At 39.9% G+C, this 17,737-nt stretch overlaps 1 protein-coding gene across 7 annotated transcripts in view; it reads left to right on the top strand.

The window, feature by feature from the left end:
• ANKS1B (ankyrin repeat and sterile alpha motif domain containing 1B) overlaps window positions 1-17,737 on the top strand; it is a 1,156,005-nt gene that overhangs the window by 1,062,633 nt on the left and 75,635 nt on the right. For 5 of the 7 annotated variants that reach the window (XM_059936736.1, XM_059936735.1, XM_059936734.1 and 2 more), the window contains exons 18-19: window positions 8,032-8,139; window positions 10,193-10,372. In XM_059936736.1, coding sequence (XP_059792719.1) covers window positions 8,032-8,139; window positions 10,193-10,372 — 288 coding nt within the window. Of the gene's footprint in view, window positions 1-6,179; window positions 6,213-8,031; window positions 8,140-10,192; window positions 10,373-12,121; window positions 12,151-17,737 lie in introns of those variants that run through there. The other 2 variants (XM_059936737.1, XM_059936738.1) reach the window with 2 other exon arrangements.

Below are 17,737 nucleotides of genomic sequence, written 5' to 3'. Positions count from 1 at the left end.
TGCAAGTTCAGATGAGGATTTCTGGAATTGTGGGAGTTGAAATTGAATGACACACAGGCACTTTTGCCTTGATGCTCTCAGTGGAAAGTGTTTAGAAATTATTACCAGGAAGGGGGGAAAGCTTTCACATTTAATTGCGATTTTAGTTCTGCAGAGGAGAACAAACCTGATAAACTTCCATCTGAGCTTCCATTCTGGGCATTCAGAGCACTTGGAGTTTTGTTAGAAGAGGCCCCTCTGAAGGTAGATGAGCTCTCTAGACTTGCATGGGAGCTGCTGTCCTCACTTGGCAAATATCTAGAAAAGGGAAGGGGGAAATAATCTACCCTTTTAAAATGGAAGGGGGGTTCCGCATGCAGCGTGGACCTGTTTCATCCAAAATACCATTTAAACAAAAATAAAATAAAAATCCCTCCCTAAATAAAAACCCAGAAATAAGAAGGATGCAGTCCCACGGTGATAACCAGAATCGCCTGTGTGCTCAACACTGCCTCACATGTAGTCTCTGGAGGATTCCAGCTACCTGTGTTATTTCACGTCTGTCAGCTAAATCTGAACTCCAAAATATAACAAATGCAAAATGTGACACTGAGGAACATTATCTGGGTTTGTGATTTCTCCCTGGAGGACTGGGTCCAGCCAGCAATAAACGGATTGAGATTTCATGTGGAACATGGAGACAGACTGTCGCTACATGACTCTTCTTCATGACTCACGTGCATTCCTGCAGCGTTCTCTGGTGTTTTTCATATTGTGTCTATGCAAACATGGCAACGAAAATGGAAGTTGTAGGATGATAGCATTTTTAAAGCATGTGGAATGTTTGATATTGAGAAAAGAAGCACAAGCTAAATTTCCAACAGTGAGGGGGGTGGTTAATGAATTATGACATACTTCTCAAAAGCAATAATATGGTAACATGGAGTTACTTTAAATGCCTGCTGAGGGTAGCATAAGTAGGAAAGTTCTTTAGGTTTAGTACTGAGTGAAAAAAAATTATGGCGAAAATTGTACTTACAGTATGACAACCACAACACATAATCATGGGGACAAAATGAAAGAAAATGTACCTAAACACTAAGAGCCTAGGATAACTCATCCTCTTATTTGTTTTTCTGTATTTCCTGTCTCTATAATGGGAAAGAGTATTGTTATTATAGTCAAAACATTAATTTTTAAAAAGAGAAAAACATGTTTAATTTATATCACATTAAATTTAAAGAGGGAAAAAAAGAGAAGTCTGGGTACCCTGACTTCCAGTTTGCTGTGACATATATTCTGATGTGACCTATTCAGTGTGAGGGTAATGTCATGATATTGTCTAGCAGAATTCCCACAGCTAAACCCAGAAACATAAATGACAGTGACATAATATTATAGCATTGTCACTCAGCACAGTTATTCTCCTATTGCCAGGGTGTGCCAAGGGGTTTCTGAAGTTGTCTTCTTTAATTGATACTGGAGAAGATTCCCAGAGGCAGCTACTACTCTGATGAATGAATACCAATATGCAGCAGGCCTGTGTTGTTTCAACAACATTCCTTCCCTTTAACCCACATTTCTCATGATAGTTGTAATAAAAACTATTAAGAAAACATGCAGTAACTTTAATTTTTTACCTATTGGAACTCAGCAGTTGGAACCACTTTCTTATCCTCATATGTAAAATAATTTATTCTTAGTTAATGGTTTGGCTCTGTAGTTTTTTATGCCCAGTTTCTCTGTGTTTCCTCTTCGAATCCACCAAATAATTTGTGGCAGAAACTTGATATTGGTTTTTTAGTTTGTTTGTTTGTTTTAACATCTTTATTGGAGTATAATTGCTTTACAATGGTGTGTTAGTTTCTGCTTTATAACAAAGTGAATCAGCTATACATATACATATAGCCCCATATCTCCTCCCTCTTGTGTCTCCCTCCCAACCTCCCTTTCCCACCCCCCTAGGTGGTCACAAAGCACCAAGCTGATCTCCCTGTGCTATGCGGCTGCTTTCCACACATTTGGTAGTATATATAAGTCCATGCCACTCTCTCACTTCGTCCCAGCTAACCCTTCCCCCTTCCCGTGTCCTCAAGTCCATTCTCTAAGTCTGCATCTTTATTCCTGTCCTGCCCCTGGGTTCTTCAGAACCTTTTTTTTTTTTTTAGATTCCATATATATGTGTTAGCATACAGTATTTGTTTTTCTCTTTCTGACTTACTTCACTCTGTATGACACTCTCTAGGTCCATCCACCTCACTACAAATAACTCAATTTCGTTTCTTTTTATGGCTGAGTAATATTCCATTGTATATATTTGCCACATCTTCTTTATCCATTCATCTGTCGATGGACACTTAGGTTGCTTCCATGTCCTGGCTATTGTAAATAGAGCTGCAATGAACATTGGGGTACATGACTCTTTTTGAATTACGGTTTTCTCAGTGTATATGCCCAGTAGTGGGATTGCTGGGTTGTATGGTAGTTCTATTTTTAGTTTTTTAAGGAACCTCCATACTGTTCTCCATAGTGGCTGTATCAATTTACATTCCCACCAACAGTGCAAGAGGGTTCCCTTTTCTCCACACCCTCTCCAGCATCTATTGTTTGTAGATTTATTGATGATGGCCAGTCTGACCAGTGTGAGATGATACCTGATTGTACTTTTGATTTGCATTTCTCTAATGATTAGTGATGTTGAACATCCTTTCATGTGTTTGTTCGATATTGTTTTTTGAATTGAGCAGAATTGGCTCAATATCTTGGAACAGCTAAATCCTCAGTAGGTTACCATTACTTTACCTTTTACTCCGATGGGGTTCCTTCCTTTTACATGCAGTTAACTTTTCACCCAAGCGGTGATGAAAACCATACAGAATTCTTTCTACCACAGTAACCATTGCTCCGGCTTTTTGAAAACTGAAGGTTTACAGACTGACTGGTCATGGATTACGGTGCCTGGGGTGAGAGGATCTCACTGTTTCCCTATCTGCTTACAACGATGATCAGATGTTAAGCTGTTCTCACTCAAGGCAAACCCAGCTGCCTTTGGACTTAACTTTTCCATAATGACTATCTTTCTTTGGAATAGTCTCTCTGTTGTTTTGCCAATTGGATTTCTTACTGTCAACTTTGGAGTTTTGAAGCCAAATGTCACCCTCCCTACCTCTCTAATATTAGTCAACTTGGATTGAATCTCAGGTTCATGAGGACTTCTTGTCCTTTGTGTATATATGCATTTCACAAGGAATTCTGTAAGGTACACCCACCTGAGCTCTTTTGGCTTGAAGCTTTAACCCTGCCGTGAGCCTTGTCCAAAACTGAAACTGTGTTATTTTAATGTTTTCAGATGATCGAGACCCAGTATAAATGTTTTGAACATGATAACTCAAAATAAAAAGCACCATCTTAAGAAGCATCATAATGTGTAACTAATAGTGTAGCTAAGACCAAACAGTATAGAGGTTGATAGCAAGAAGAAGAGTGTGGTGAGTGGTAAAGAGCCGGTTAAGAATCAGGTGCAGATCCCAGCCAGGATACCTGTTAGCAGTGAGACCTTCAACAGATTACTCAGTATTTCTAAGTCTCAGCTTTGGTATCTCTAAAATGGGAATGATACTGTTATTATAAGAATCAAATGAGATATTTACACATATATAGTACACTTGGAATAGTTTCTGGCACAACTGGAACATAGCAGATGTTCAATAAATGTAATCATCAGTATCTTCTGTAATATGGGATCATTTCTGGACTTCCCTGGTGGCGCCAATCTGCCTGCCAACGTAGGGGACACGGGTTCAAGCCCTGGTCCGGGAAGATCCCACATGCCCCGAGCAACAAAGCCCGTGCGCCACAACTACTGAGCCTGCGCTCTAGAGCCCACGAGCCACAACTACTGAGCCTGCGTGCCACAACTACTGAAGCTGTGCGCCTAGAGCCCGTGCTCCACAACAAGAGAAGCCACCACGATGAGAAGCCCACGCACCGCGACGAAGAGTAGCCCCCGCTCACTACAACTAGAGAAAGCCCGCGCGCAGCAACGAAAACCCAACACAGCCAAAATATAAATTAAAAAAAAAAAAAGAGATCATTTCTAATATAGAAGGAGAGTTACCCAGGCGTTCTTGACATGAACCATCACTCTGTGTTAATTTGTTCATTCTGTCCACCCATCTGTCTGTTTCCCTCTTCAGGCTAGTTGTGTGGAGGAGGCAGCAATGGAGCTTAGTGTGGAGGAGGGCCTCAGCTTACCTCCTATTGGAGATTGAATGGTGGGATGGGAGAATAGGATGCATTCTTTTAGATTAGGTCTGATATTAAAGTAATAGCTAGAAACCAGACCCATTACTACCAGTACACGTCGCTTCAATGAGGGTTTTTCCAAGGTTAACCACATCTCATGATGCAAGGCACCAGCATATTTGTTTGCCATCATTAACTTCATGAAAATGACCAAGTCCCTGTTTTTCCAGGTCAGATTTCCTTGCATCCTTAGAGACCATTAGCTGGAATGAGCACACCGTGAGATTGTGTCTTCTGTGTGCTGGCACTGTGCTGATTATTCTCACCGTTTCACTCTTCATCTTTCCAACAACATTTGAGATTGGCATTAACTTCCTCATTTTATAGGCAAGAAAACTGGGATCAGAGGAGTCAGGTAACTTGCCCAAAATTGAGTTGTCAGAGAGTAAACCAAAAGCAGCAATGGAAGTTACACCAACTCAATTTTATCACAGTTATTTGTTATTTAGTGTCAGTTGTTTGTCAAAATAATTTTGAGTGTCTTTATTGCTATAAAAACATATCTTGGGACTTCCCTGGTGGTCCAGTGGTAAAGAATCCCTCTTACAATGCAGGGGACATGGGTTCGATCCCTGGTCGGGGAACTAGGTTCCCACATGCCACAGGGCAACTAAGCCCGCGTGCCACAGCTACTGAGCTTGCGCGCCTCAACTAGAGAGCCTGCATGCCTCAAACTACAGGGCCCACGCGCTCTGCAACCCATGCACCACAACTACAGAGCCCACACACCCTGGAGCCCACGCGCCACAACTAGAAAAGAGAAAACCCACACACCACAACTAGAGAGAAGCCTGCGCGCTGCAACGAAAGATTCTGCATGCCTCAACGAAGATCCTACGTGCCGCAACTAAGACCTGACGGGGCCAAAAATAAATAATAAATAAATAAATAAACAATAAATCTTAAAAATATATATCTTTTTAAAAAACCAAACATTTCTTAGCAGGTTTTAGGGGCCCAAGGCCCAAAGCACCATCAGCATCAGGTTCAATTCCCTACTGAGAGAAAGGCAGTGGGGATTTTTTGGGAGCAATTTATATCTAATAGAAGCTTTGGCAAAGTAATTGAGAATAAGAATAAAAGGGAATAAGAAAATGTAGTGGTTTTTAGACTTGCGAATACACTTGAAAAGGTTAATGTTGTATTTTTCTGAAATGGAGGAATTCTTTGATCTTGATGCTTAAAAAAAAGAAACAATGAAAGAATATAAGGGTATTTCTCTGGATTGTATGAACAGTATTGCCTGCAAGTAATCAGCCCAGGGACCACACTTACTTAGCATATTTGTAAATAACCTGAAAAAAGGAGTATATGGTGAAATTCCAGATTTGCAAAAACTACTAAGCTCCTCTGGGTAGTGAAATGCCAAGCTGGCTAATATGAATATAGAAAGATAACACAGGGTTACATGAGTGGGCAGAAGGATGGCAGATGGGCTTCTGCATGGACAACTGTAAGATAAGGAATGTAGGGAGAAGTCATTCAAACCATCCTTCCAAGATTAAAGGGCTTTCAACTATCAGCTATAACAAAATTAAGAGGTTTTACAGTCAGTGTATATTTTTGTGCCTAGTTATTCCTACTGCAGCTAAAAAGCCAGCCAAAAATCAGGAGTGCTTAGAAAGGGCATTTTTAAAGGGGCATTAAAAGCAGGAAATAGTAGCCCACTCAAAGGTAAGGCCATGGTTCACTTACACCTGGAATGTTGTGAGTAATGTGTTCAGCAGACCTGAAGCAGTTGGAATACAGGAGGAGAAGGTACAGAGAGAGTGGACTAAAAGGACTGCTTTATGAAAACAACCTGCAAAGATGAGAGGATTTATCAGCCTGGGAAGATGAAGGTTTATAAAATCAGAGGGATGTGGTGCAGGTAGACACACGCTGATTAACATTTACCATCCCCATCCTCGACAGACGTGGGTCAGAGAGTGAGTATAAAAGGAATAGAGCAAATTTATGGTTATCAGAGGGGAAACATGGTGGGGTTAGGGATAAATTAGGAGTTTGGGATTAACATATACACACTACTATATATAAAATAGATAACCATCAGGGACCTACTGTATAGCACAGGGAACTCTACTCAGTATTCTGTAATAACCTATATGGGAAAAGAATCTGAAAAAGAATGGATATATGTATAACTGAATCACTTTGCTGTACACCTGAAACTAACACAACATTGTAAATCAGCTGTACTCCAATATAAAATAAAAATTAAATTAGAAATTAAAAATTTAAAAAAATTTTAATTAAAAAATAAAAGGCATAGAGCATCATGCTAGTTTAAAATTGAAATCAGATTAGGCAGAAAAGCCAATAGGCTAACTGACAGATAGGCCAATAATAGTTCAAGGTAGCACAGGATGAGTGCCAAAGAAATGCCCGCTTCAACCTCTTAAAACTTGAAAAGAGAAATTTTTTAAAAAAAATCATTTTCACAATGGGTCATTTACTTTGGGAACTAGTTACCCAACAAGGGTTGTTCTATCCTGGTACTACACTTGTGCCGAAAAGAGGTGAATATATTTCTTATGAATGGATTTATAATTTGTTGTTTTAAAAAAGTCAGTAATATTTGGAGATATGCCCAAACTTTGCTGTTTGCCTTGGCGTAAAACAAGTTTTGGAGTCAGGCAAACCATATTCACATCCCAGAGCCACCGCATACTGACTCTTAGGTGGGCTACTTAACCACTCTGAACCTCAGTCTCCTCTTCTGTAGAGCAAGAAGAACACCTTCCAGTTAGGAATGTTGGGATGAAGGAAAGAGTAACATTTGTAAAGCTCTGGGAAGGGCTGAGAACAGAGGCTCTCCGCAAGGCTTGGTTTCCTTTGTCATCTCTTCTACACTATGCCCTCTGCAGCCCTGTCAGACTCAAAAATCCCACCCTGGGGAGACTCTGGTCAGGCAGTACTTGATTCTAACCCTACTTTGCTACTTTCATCTGTATGAACATTCATTCTTTCATATTCATTGAGCCCCCACTATTTCAAACATTGGTTTAGGCGTTTGGGAAATAGTAATGATAAAGATATACCTGCTGTCTGGAAGCTTACCTGGGGGAGAGGGCTACACAAACACTAAACCTGCAAATAAAGTTATTTCAGAGGATGGTACGAAGAGGATCACAGGGTAGAGTGTGACGGGGTGAGGGCTCAGTTCTTTTAAAGAGGAGATGGGAAGGGCCTTTGTGAGAAGACAGACAACACTTAAGCAACGTCCAAAGGGATGAGAAGGTGTCATTTGAAAATTGCTGGGGAACATTCCAGACAGATGGAGAAACAAGGGTGGAGGCCCCAAGGCCAGGATGAGTGTGGAATGTTCAAAGAACAGAGAAGGCTGGAGGGGAGAGAGGAGGGGACACAGAGAAAGAGAGAGGGCAGGCAGCCTTGTTGGAACTTGAGGCCAGCTCAGGACTCAGATTTTATTCTGAGCCATAGGAAGCTATTAGAGGGACGAGGCTTGACTTCTGCTTTGGAAGGGTCCTGTGGCTGCTCGGTAGAGAGTCAGACCCTAGGGCAGCCTGAGTGACAGCACTGTCCCTGCTTTCTCTTCCTACCCACACTGCCTTGCCGCTCCGTTCCTCTCTCTCTGGATCCGAGGGGACACACTGATTTCACACCACATCTCTCCCGGTGCAGAGGTAACTTTGCACAAATCTCTTTCCGCTCCTTCATCTTTTAGGACACGTAAAAATTATTTTTCTCAAGTGAAATATTTAACCCAAATATATGTCTTTTCAGGTTTTAAAAATCAATTTGATTGGCCACAGGAAACGTATCCTGGCATCTCTAGGAGACAGGCTGCACGACGACCCACCCCAGAAGCCCCCTCGGTCCATCACGCTCAGGGTAGGTACCCAGCATGCTTGTTTTGTCCTCCACTCTTATCCTCGAATATTACTTTGTGCAATAAAATAAAAATGATTGAAGCAATGGGTCAGGAAGTACAGGCTGTTTTCCATGTAGCCTACCTCCCCTGTATAAAAAACTATCTCGCCTTTGATAGTGTTTTCTACGACAAGATTTGTTTTTCTCGGTTGGTTAAATATATATTTTTGAGATTTAAATTAACATCTGAAAAACCACCACCTTTAGAGAACCTCTCCGCTACACCGCATACCACACACCCCTCTACACCAAGAGAAGAAATGAGTTTTCTGTCAAACTCCTCAAACCCACAGGTAGAAAATCGATGAGGACCAGAGTTAAATTAAAGGTCAATTTAAAGTTAACCTTAGGGTCTTCTGTTTTTTAAGAAGTGAAAATTTTTCAGCTTTACCCACTTCAAAAATTAAGAATAGAGAATCTAGAACTTTATTTAGTAAACTATTTCAGCTGTCTTTTAGAATTATGGGGTAGAAAAACTAGGAGGAAGAGAGAAATAAAGTGGAAGAGGAAGGAAGGCAAGAAAGAGCAGAGGGAAGGAGACAGAGAGAGAGAAGATTGCCAGGCAGAATGGCAGCGGGAGGAGTAGCCAGTGGTCCCTGGTGTTCATGAGGCCTGTAGAAACGTTTCAAAAACTTACCGTAAAGGCAGGATCGCCATGACCAGTTGGAGAGTTCCAACTCTGTTCTCTTTATTGAGTCCTGCACTTGCTTGCTTCTGATTCCTTTTCTGCAGGTGTCAGAAAGGGTAGTGATAACAAACGAACACAAAAGTAGTACTTAGACGTCACTGCCAGCGATGAAATGCAGTCGAATGCCTCTTATCAGTGGACTTCAGCAACCAGTAACTACTGTCAGCATCACAGAGGATCGAGCAGGAGAGGAGCTGTTAAGATTTTAAGGCTGATTCAGTTTTAAAGGAGAAGAAAATACACAAAGCCTTCAGGAAATGCAAGAGAATTGGCTCCAGGAGGGCCATGAGGAAAACTGACGATTGGGGCAGTTGGAATACACTGGGATATTTGGAGGCTAGTGAGGGCTTGGGGAGTAGTGAAGATAGAAGAGGACCTAGTTCTCCCTCAGTAAGAAGCGCCTCAAATAAATTGGGGGAAAATGAGGCTAGGAAGGGATTATTGTTTTGCCTTCGTTTCGCTGCACAAAAGAGGAGAAAGATACAGGCACCATCAGTGTGACCATCCTAAAATGACCCTTTCGAGGAGTAATTCCCTGCTACTTACCCTACTGTCTTTCCTTCCTCTGCTGAACCTCTCCCTGTGGCTCTCTGGAAGAGGTCTAGGGAAACAACAGACAAATCAAAGACTGAGGTTCCCAAGAAAAAGTGTAGGACCTTAATCCATCAAAGGAGGTCCAGAACATCTTGGGGAGAAGTAGCCTGGAGAATCGGCACGATCCAATCCTCCACTTACTTGCAAACATCAGAGCCCAGCTGTCTTCCCCCCTTTATCTTACTTCTTGACCAGTTTCCCCCAGTTCTCTTTGCCATTGAAGCCCATCCTCTGTCATTACATGCATTGCTCTGCAGTTTGTGCGTGTGACATGCCATTTCCATACTGTGTCCTCTTCCTGGCAAGGATTGCCAGGCTACTCTTTGATGAAGGATCAGCACCCATGAGGTCCCACTTTAGCTTTCTTGTCATGGCATCTACCATGGTGAGGCCCCTCTGTCCACGTAGAGACACAGTTCGTTCCCTTGTAAACACAAGTGATAGTGTCAGGGGTGCCCAAGATATGTGTGCCTCTCTCCTGGGATCATCCATGGTGCTGGCTCAAGAAGACAGAGCCTGATTCTTGATATTGTAAACCTTCAACCTGAAATGCTTAGTGGGGAGGTATTGATTGTGCCATTAATAAAATGGTGGAATGTCATCGATTCCTTGGCAGTTGATTCAAAAATGACTCCCCACCCCCGCAGTGTGTCTTGTCAGTGTTTCACAGTTTTGAAACCAGAGGTCAGCCACAAGAGCATGGTATTTATTTCATGATGTATTTCCATTCAGGAACCCAGTGGTAATCACACTCCTCCTCAGTTGTCTCCATCACTTAGCCAAAGCACTTACACCACTGGTGGCTCCCTAGACGTTCCTCACATTATCATGCAGGGCGATGCAAGGAGGAGAAGAAATGAAAACTACTTTGATGATATTCCCCGATCAAAACTGGAGAGGCAGATGGCCCAGGTAAGGTGTTCAAAGCCTCTGTGATGTTTTTGTCTTTCACCCATATCAAGTAATGCATTCCAGCTTTGAACAGTTGCTTACAATGGGTGCCTATTGTGCACAACGTAACTGGAATTTTACCATTTTATGCCATGACTTTCCTTCTCTGCTCAGTTGAACTAGAATGAAATGGACCTTTCTGGGAATGGAATGTATACACAGATCCTTGTTATCCATTTCTTTACTGAAGAAATTATGTCTGATCTCTTTGCACCCAGAAAGTCTTTGCCCTAAAGGGAATAATACTGTGTAAGAATCAAATCATAATGAAAAAATAAATCATAAAAGTCTAGATTATAGACTGTAAATTGGTCGGATGACAGGGCAAAAGTTGGTGGGTGGGGGAGTATTAACTCCGAGAAATGTGGTTCATTTTCTCCCAAGTTTACACATTTGTTTAGAATTGTGCAGTGGGGACTAGTTGCATCCATCTCATGCTGTCACCTTGAGTGGTTGAAAATGATGCCGCTGCCTGACACAAATAACTGAAGAGAGAGGTCTGTCCTGTTCAGACCTTTCCATGTTTTGGGTATGGATGTCCGTGTTTCACCTGTCCGCAGGTTGCTGCTCAGGAACTCAAGTCAGCCGTAACCAAATAGTGGTGCTGTTCCTAAAGCACATTCAGATGGGCAGCTAGCTCTGCAGTGTCACCCCGAGGCTCACAGCTATGGATTTGTTGACAGCTGTTGGCAGAATCAACCCTTTTCATCCTCATTCTAGGTTCAGACTGAGCGTTGAGAGGCTTCTCTGCCTCCCACACCTAAGATGAGAATCTTGAGGTGAAAATTTGACTGCAATTGCGTTGCCTTGGTTGTTAAATATTTTTCTCAGCTGTTTGGTGAGATGCTGTTTTTTTAAAGCCTTTGGTAAACATTCAGTGCTGCCACTCACGAGAGAAAAATGTGAAGAGAATGTTCTGGAAGCCATGGCTATTCTGCCTGCATATGCTCTGGAGAGAAGGGGTCTGAGATATTGTGTCTCCTTTCAACTTGCTCAATATCGAATTGTTCTCAGGGTTCTTTGTGCAGAGAATAGCAATGTTGGGATTATGGAGAATCTTTTATTGAAGGGAGGTGGAAAATGTGGGAGAGACAAGAAAAGAATAATTTTCCCTCTCTCTCTTGTTAAGTACTGTCTTTTAATCCTTATTACTGTTTTCACTGATGTTTTTTTAAATAAGGAATCTAAAAGCTTTTTTCCCCAAGATGTTCATACATTTCCTGCTATTTGTTAGTATCTGTGGATCACATATGTGGTTAAATTTCTCTAATGACAGCATTTCAGAGACATGGTTTGTTTTAACCTTGAACCATGTAGTGTTTATGTATTAATGCAAACTGGGTCTTTCCTGGACCCTTTTCTTCCCTGGATAAGGGCGGATCATCCATTAACAAGCATTAGCTGTTATTGACTGTGCCAAATTCAGCAACAGAGTCACCTGTCTGAACTGCTCATGTAATTTATGCGCGTTCTCCACAGAGTGCAGTTTTTTTCAGACAGGAAATTAATTACTCTTTTGCCTGAGTATGCACACTCAGAGGTAATCTAGCAATTGCTCCCTTATGGTCTTTGTGAGATTCACAACCTAGGGGCAGTATTACCGTCTGAAGAGCCTAGATCTTTTTCTTGTCATTCCAATCAGAGTGCATCCCTTTCTGGAATTGTCTTGCCCTTGAGAAAATTGACTGAACTTTTATCTGGCCAGGTGAGAAAGGCCAAAATGCACAAAGAGAAGTGAGGTAAGCAGTGGGTGAGTTGGGAGCTATGGAAGGTCTGTGTGAATGTGCTTATTTCCCTCCCGTGTACTGCTCACAATGATCGGATGACTGACGGAGACCTAGGCCTCCATCAGCAGCCAGGAGCTTATTAGAAGCTTTCTAAAATCCCACTGCTCAATACAGCACTTTTGCTGCAGAATAAATAGGAGATGGCACTACAGGAATCCAATCGATAAGAAAAAAGGATTCTGGGATTGCAGCTCTTTAGGCTGTGTTAATTGCAGTTTTTTATTTGTCTTGAGACTCTTTCCCAGTCTAGAAATGCCAAAAATCGTGGAGAAATGAATGGGTACCTTCTAAAAAAATAGCCCCATTTCAAAACTTTAACCTGTCAAAATATGAAATACTCGGTAATTTTGTTGTTGAACAGTTTTATTTATGTGACTTTTTCACCACTCAGCCACCCAATTGATGTTTTTTCTTATTCTTCTGTTTCTGGTCATTTGCTGTTATAATTTTTGAAATCCGTTTGCTTTTTTTTTTTTTTTTAGAACCCATCAAACTGTCTCTAGACCACATCTTCCCCAAAGTTATGCCCTTAGCCAGTAAAGCTGAATTCAAGTCTTCTTCCTAAGGACTTGAATTAGCAATTTTAGCAATTAAAATTCCTGTAAGCAAGCAGCTAGTTACACCTCCTTCCAACCAGGAGCTCAGTCCCTGAGGTTCCTTCCCAAGGGGTTTCTCCCAAGGGGCTTACTTGAGGTTGGTTAATGCATGCCTAACCAGTCTGTTTCCCACTAAAAGGCAGAAGTCCACCTTCAGGCTTTCTTACTTACTTACTAAAAGAAAGGAAAACACAATTAAAAGAAAATCACCTGGACAAATCCTTATTCTCAGAAACCCCTCTAGTGCTTCAAGTTTACCTGAGCCCCCAGAAGAGTGATTTGGAATTCTAGCCGTAGGCCAGGAACCTTAAGCTCTTGGTGGCTGCAGTAATTCATAGGAGCATAGCTTTTGCCTAGCAGATGTGTGGAAGTGCTTTAACTTGAAAAACCAATGCTGAAAGTTAAATTGAGATAAAGTTAATGTCCATTCCACCTATTAAATTTGTTCGTTAGCAAATATTTTTTTAAAAGGTAACACAGTGTTTGATTACTTGTTTTCAATTCGAACCAATGTTTAAAATACTTGCCTTGGAATCCAGAGGATTTTAAATAGTACGGCTGTTGTTTGCTTTTATTCTGATGTAAGCAATATTGTGACATCAAATTGTCTTAAATAAATGTGAGAAACAAAATCAAGTTCAGTACTAATAGGATTTTTGAAACCATGAAATGTAATGATGTAAACACATCTAAACAATGGATTGCCTATCACGCTGAAAACATAGCTTTCTAGCCTATAATTCTAAATTGGACTCAGCTCAGAAGTTCTAAAAGGCTCCCCTATTTCCATATCCCTAATAAATAAATGTTGCATTCACATTTGTATGATAATACCTTAATGCGTATAGAGCTTGCTTTTAAATTTCCAAAGTACTGTCACATCTGTCATCTCATTTTAGCACAAAGTATCCTACACAACTATTTATGTGTGTGTAGCACATGGCAGATCAGCTTTTAAGACCAAGTTCTGTGGAGATGAGATAGTAAGTGAAAATATGAAAAATAATAACAGAAGGAGGAAAAATATTTCCAGTATTTAGGACCTAATTGCAATATTTAGAAATTTTCTTGAGTGATATTTAGGAGAAGTCAAAACATTCTTAAAATGAATAATAAATGAGAGTAATGGAATTAATAAAGTTTAGGGACCACATTCTCCAAAGTTATGAAAAAAGGAAAAGGAGTTTCCCAAAGTGAAACTTATAACCATTTATTTATAACCAAATACTTATGGAAAAGTGAAATAATACTTCTATTTTCACAAAATAAAAAAGACTCCTAAACAGTAAGAGAAAACCCACACTATGGAAGTTCTTGTGTTTTGAATGCTCTCATCTAATTAGAAATATCCATATTGCCTGAGGCAATTACCTTACCTGATGCGTACAAACCTTAGAAACAGACATTATCCACATTTCAAAGACTGGGAAACAGAAATTATGTGACTTGGTCCGGGTAGCACAGCCAGAAAGAAACCAAATCAGAACTTGCCTGGGGCAATATGTCAGGCACTAGAAAGACTTTGTCTAAATTGCTTCTAAATCACTAGAAAGTTGATTCAGTTGAAAGTCTAATATATCTTGATCCAAACAGTATTACTTAATAAGTATGACTAGATCAATTACTTCTTTATTTGAAAGCACTTTACATATTATATTAGTTCTACAAATGGTCGTTCTTTTGATACTGTTAGAGGAAGAGAAATGGAAACTGGGCCACATAGAAGCCCTGCCATGGCCCCATCCATGTCTGAAATTCCACATGCGGTATCTTATTTAAACCTCACAGCAGCCCCTTCTATACTCAAGGAACCCAGCTGGGTGAGTGCTTTGCCTTGCAGCTGCTACATGGCAGAGCCAGGACTCAAGCTGTCTGCCTGACCATGTCCTGTTCTATGGCCCCTGATGCCCAGTGGGCGACTTCTATTTTAAAATGATATAGAATATCTTAGTAACAGTTCAGTACATACTAATTTCCCATATGTTCTAACAGATTATACATTCATAGGAACAGTGGGCAGAATGAGGATAAAATTGCTAGTAGTTTAGTGGAAACTTACTGAATCAGCTCATGGTTCTCACCATAGAACCCTTTTTTAAAAAAATACTTAATTTAAAAAATTTTATTTTATTGAAGTATAGTCGATTTACAATATCATGTTAGTTTCAGGTATACTATGAGTCTGTTTCTGTTTGGAAAATAAGTTCATTGATATCTCTTTTGTTTATATTCCACATATAAGTGCTATCATATGATATTTGTCTTTCTCTGTCTGGCTTATTTCACTTAGTAGGATAATCTCTAGGTCCATCCATGTTGCTGCAAATGGCATTATTTCATTCCTTTTTATGGCTGAGTAATATTCCATTGTATATATATAACCACATCTTCTTTATCCGTTCATCTGTCAATGGACATTTAGGTTGCATTCATGTCTTGGCTATTGTGAATAGTGCTGCTGTGAACATAGGGGTGCATGTATCTTTTTGCATTATGGTTTTCTCCAGATATATGCTTAGGAGTGGGATTGCTGGGTCATATGGTAGTTCTGTTTTTAGTTTTTTAAGGAACCTCCATACTGTTCTCCATAGTGGCTCTACCAATTTCCATTCCCACCAACAGTGTAGGAGGGTTCCCTTTTCTCCACACCCTCTCCAGCATTTATTGTGTGTAGATTTTTTGATGATGGCCATTCTGACTGATGTGAGGTGGTACCTCATTGTAGTTCTGATTTGCATTTCTCTAATAATTAGTGATGTTGAAGCATCTTTTCATGTGCTTTTTGGCTGTGTGTCTTCTTTGGAGAAATGTCTATTTAAATTTTTTTGTCCATTTTTTGATTGGGTTATTTGTTTTTTTGATATTAAGCTTCATGAACTGTTTGTATATTTTGGAGATAATCCCTTGTCGGTTGCTTCGTTTGCAAATATTTTCACCCATTCTGAGGGTTGTCTTTTCGTTTTGTTTATGGTTTCCTTTGCTGTGCAAAAGCTTTTAAGTTTAATTAGGCCTCATTTGTTTATTTTTGTTTTTATTTTCATTACTCTAGGAGATAGATCAAAAAAGATTATTTGTAGACTTTTTGATGATGGTCATTCTGACCGGAGTGAAGTCATACCTCATTGTAGTTTTGATTTGCATTTCTCTAATAATTAGCACTGTTGAACATTTTTTCATGTGCCCATTGGCCATCTGTATGTCTTCTTTGGAGAAATGTCTATCTAGGTCTTCTGCTCATTTTTTGATCGGATTGTTTGTTTTTTTTGATATGGGGCTATGTGAGCTGTTTGTATATTTTGGAAACTGATCCCTTGTCGGTTGCATCATTTGTAAATATTTTCTCCCATTCTGTAGGTTGTCTTTTCGTTTTGTTTATGGTTTTCTTTGCTGTGCAAAAGCTTTTAAGTTTAATTAGGTCTCATTTGTTTATTTTTATTTCCATTCCTCTAGGAGATGGATCTAAAAAGATATTGCTGTGATTTATGTCAAAGAGTGTTCTGCCTATGTTTTCCTCTAGGAGTTTTATAGTATCTGGCCTAAAGTATTTAGGTCTTTAATCCATTTCTGAGTTTCTACAGTGTTTATTTGTTGATCCTCTTAGTGGAAACCCTTCCTGCACATTTGGTAGAACTCTGCCCTCCTCCCATGTTCGTGAAAAGCTTTGTAGGTAGCTGTGGGGTTTACTGCATATACAGAGAAGTTCTTGCCTGTGAGGGTTTCTCCAATTAGTGGGTGCTGTTTCCTTAGCAGCGTCTTCAGTTGGAGTTTTGATTTGGTTTCTTTCAGGCTGTGTGACCTGTACCAAGTCATGCGACTTCTCTGAACTTCGGTTTCCTTGTCTTTAAAACATGTATAAAGACTGCCTCGCAGGCTTGCGTGTGTCAGATAATTTATGTTTAAGTATATTCTAAACTGTAAATCACAATGTATATATAGATAGATAGATGATATGACTATCAATTCAGATATATCATCTATCAGTCCCTAATTCAAAGGTCCCTGATTCATTGTAGGGCCAGTTAATGCCAAAGACATTAGAAAGGTAAGTGCTCAGATGGTTGTAGCATTCTATAAAGATGATCCTTTTGTTCCAGTATTATTTCCATGCTTAGAATGTATATTGAGAATGGAATTGGAATTTTCCTCCTTATTATTTTAATCGTTTAAATATGAAGGCTGCCAAGGAGCATCTCTCATGATGGAAAAGGGATCTGTGAGATGATCACAAAGCCAGGGAAAGCAGAGGCGAGATGGAAGAGTTCTCTGCAAATTCAGCATACAAAAGTATGTAGCAAAGGATATCTTACAGTAATAACACTTTATTATTGTAACATGGTAAGGGAAAACATTAAGTGAGAAAGAAAGGATTGTTTTTGACTTAAATGAACTTTAAAACTTGTTTGAAATACAAAGTACACAAAATTGTTAACTAGAAAGCATGGATAGCCCCAAAATCCATGAGGCAAACACTGAGCCAGCCTCTGAGAAAGAAGGGAGTAATTTATTCTTCTGTATTTTCTCGGGAAAGAAAGCCTGGTGTTCCTAGAAATTCTACCCACTGCTCTCATGTTATGGAATTTACAGAATCAGCCTTCAAAAAATGGTACAACTGTGTTGAAAAGAACAGCATTTTACAAAGTGATTTTTTCCCCCACTAAACAAGTTTTATTACTGAGTTACATTAGATTTTTTTCAAATGTCCATGAGTTAGTGGCTAATTTTTAATTTAGATTTTCATCACCTCACCACTGCTCAGAAAAGCTCAACATGTCCATGACTTCAAAAATTTTTTCCATGAAGGTCTAAAGAGCAGCTTCTAATACTTAAGCACAGACAGATAATATATAACCCAAAAAAGAAGGTTAAGAATAAACTCAGTAAGCTCTTCCATCAGGAGCTTCTGATGTGACAGCTTGTTGAGTTGACAAGCTAACACACCAGCT

This window comes from Balaenoptera ricei, chromosome 10 (genome assembly GCF_028023285.1).
Source record: "Balaenoptera ricei isolate mBalRic1 chromosome 10, mBalRic1.hap2, whole genome shotgun sequence".
In the NCBI taxonomy this organism is placed as follows: domain Eukaryota; kingdom Metazoa; phylum Chordata; class Mammalia; order Artiodactyla; family Balaenopteridae; genus Balaenoptera; species Balaenoptera ricei.
Note: the sequence above shows the minus strand (reverse complement) of the source record. Positions and strands in the feature narration are given on the sequence as shown.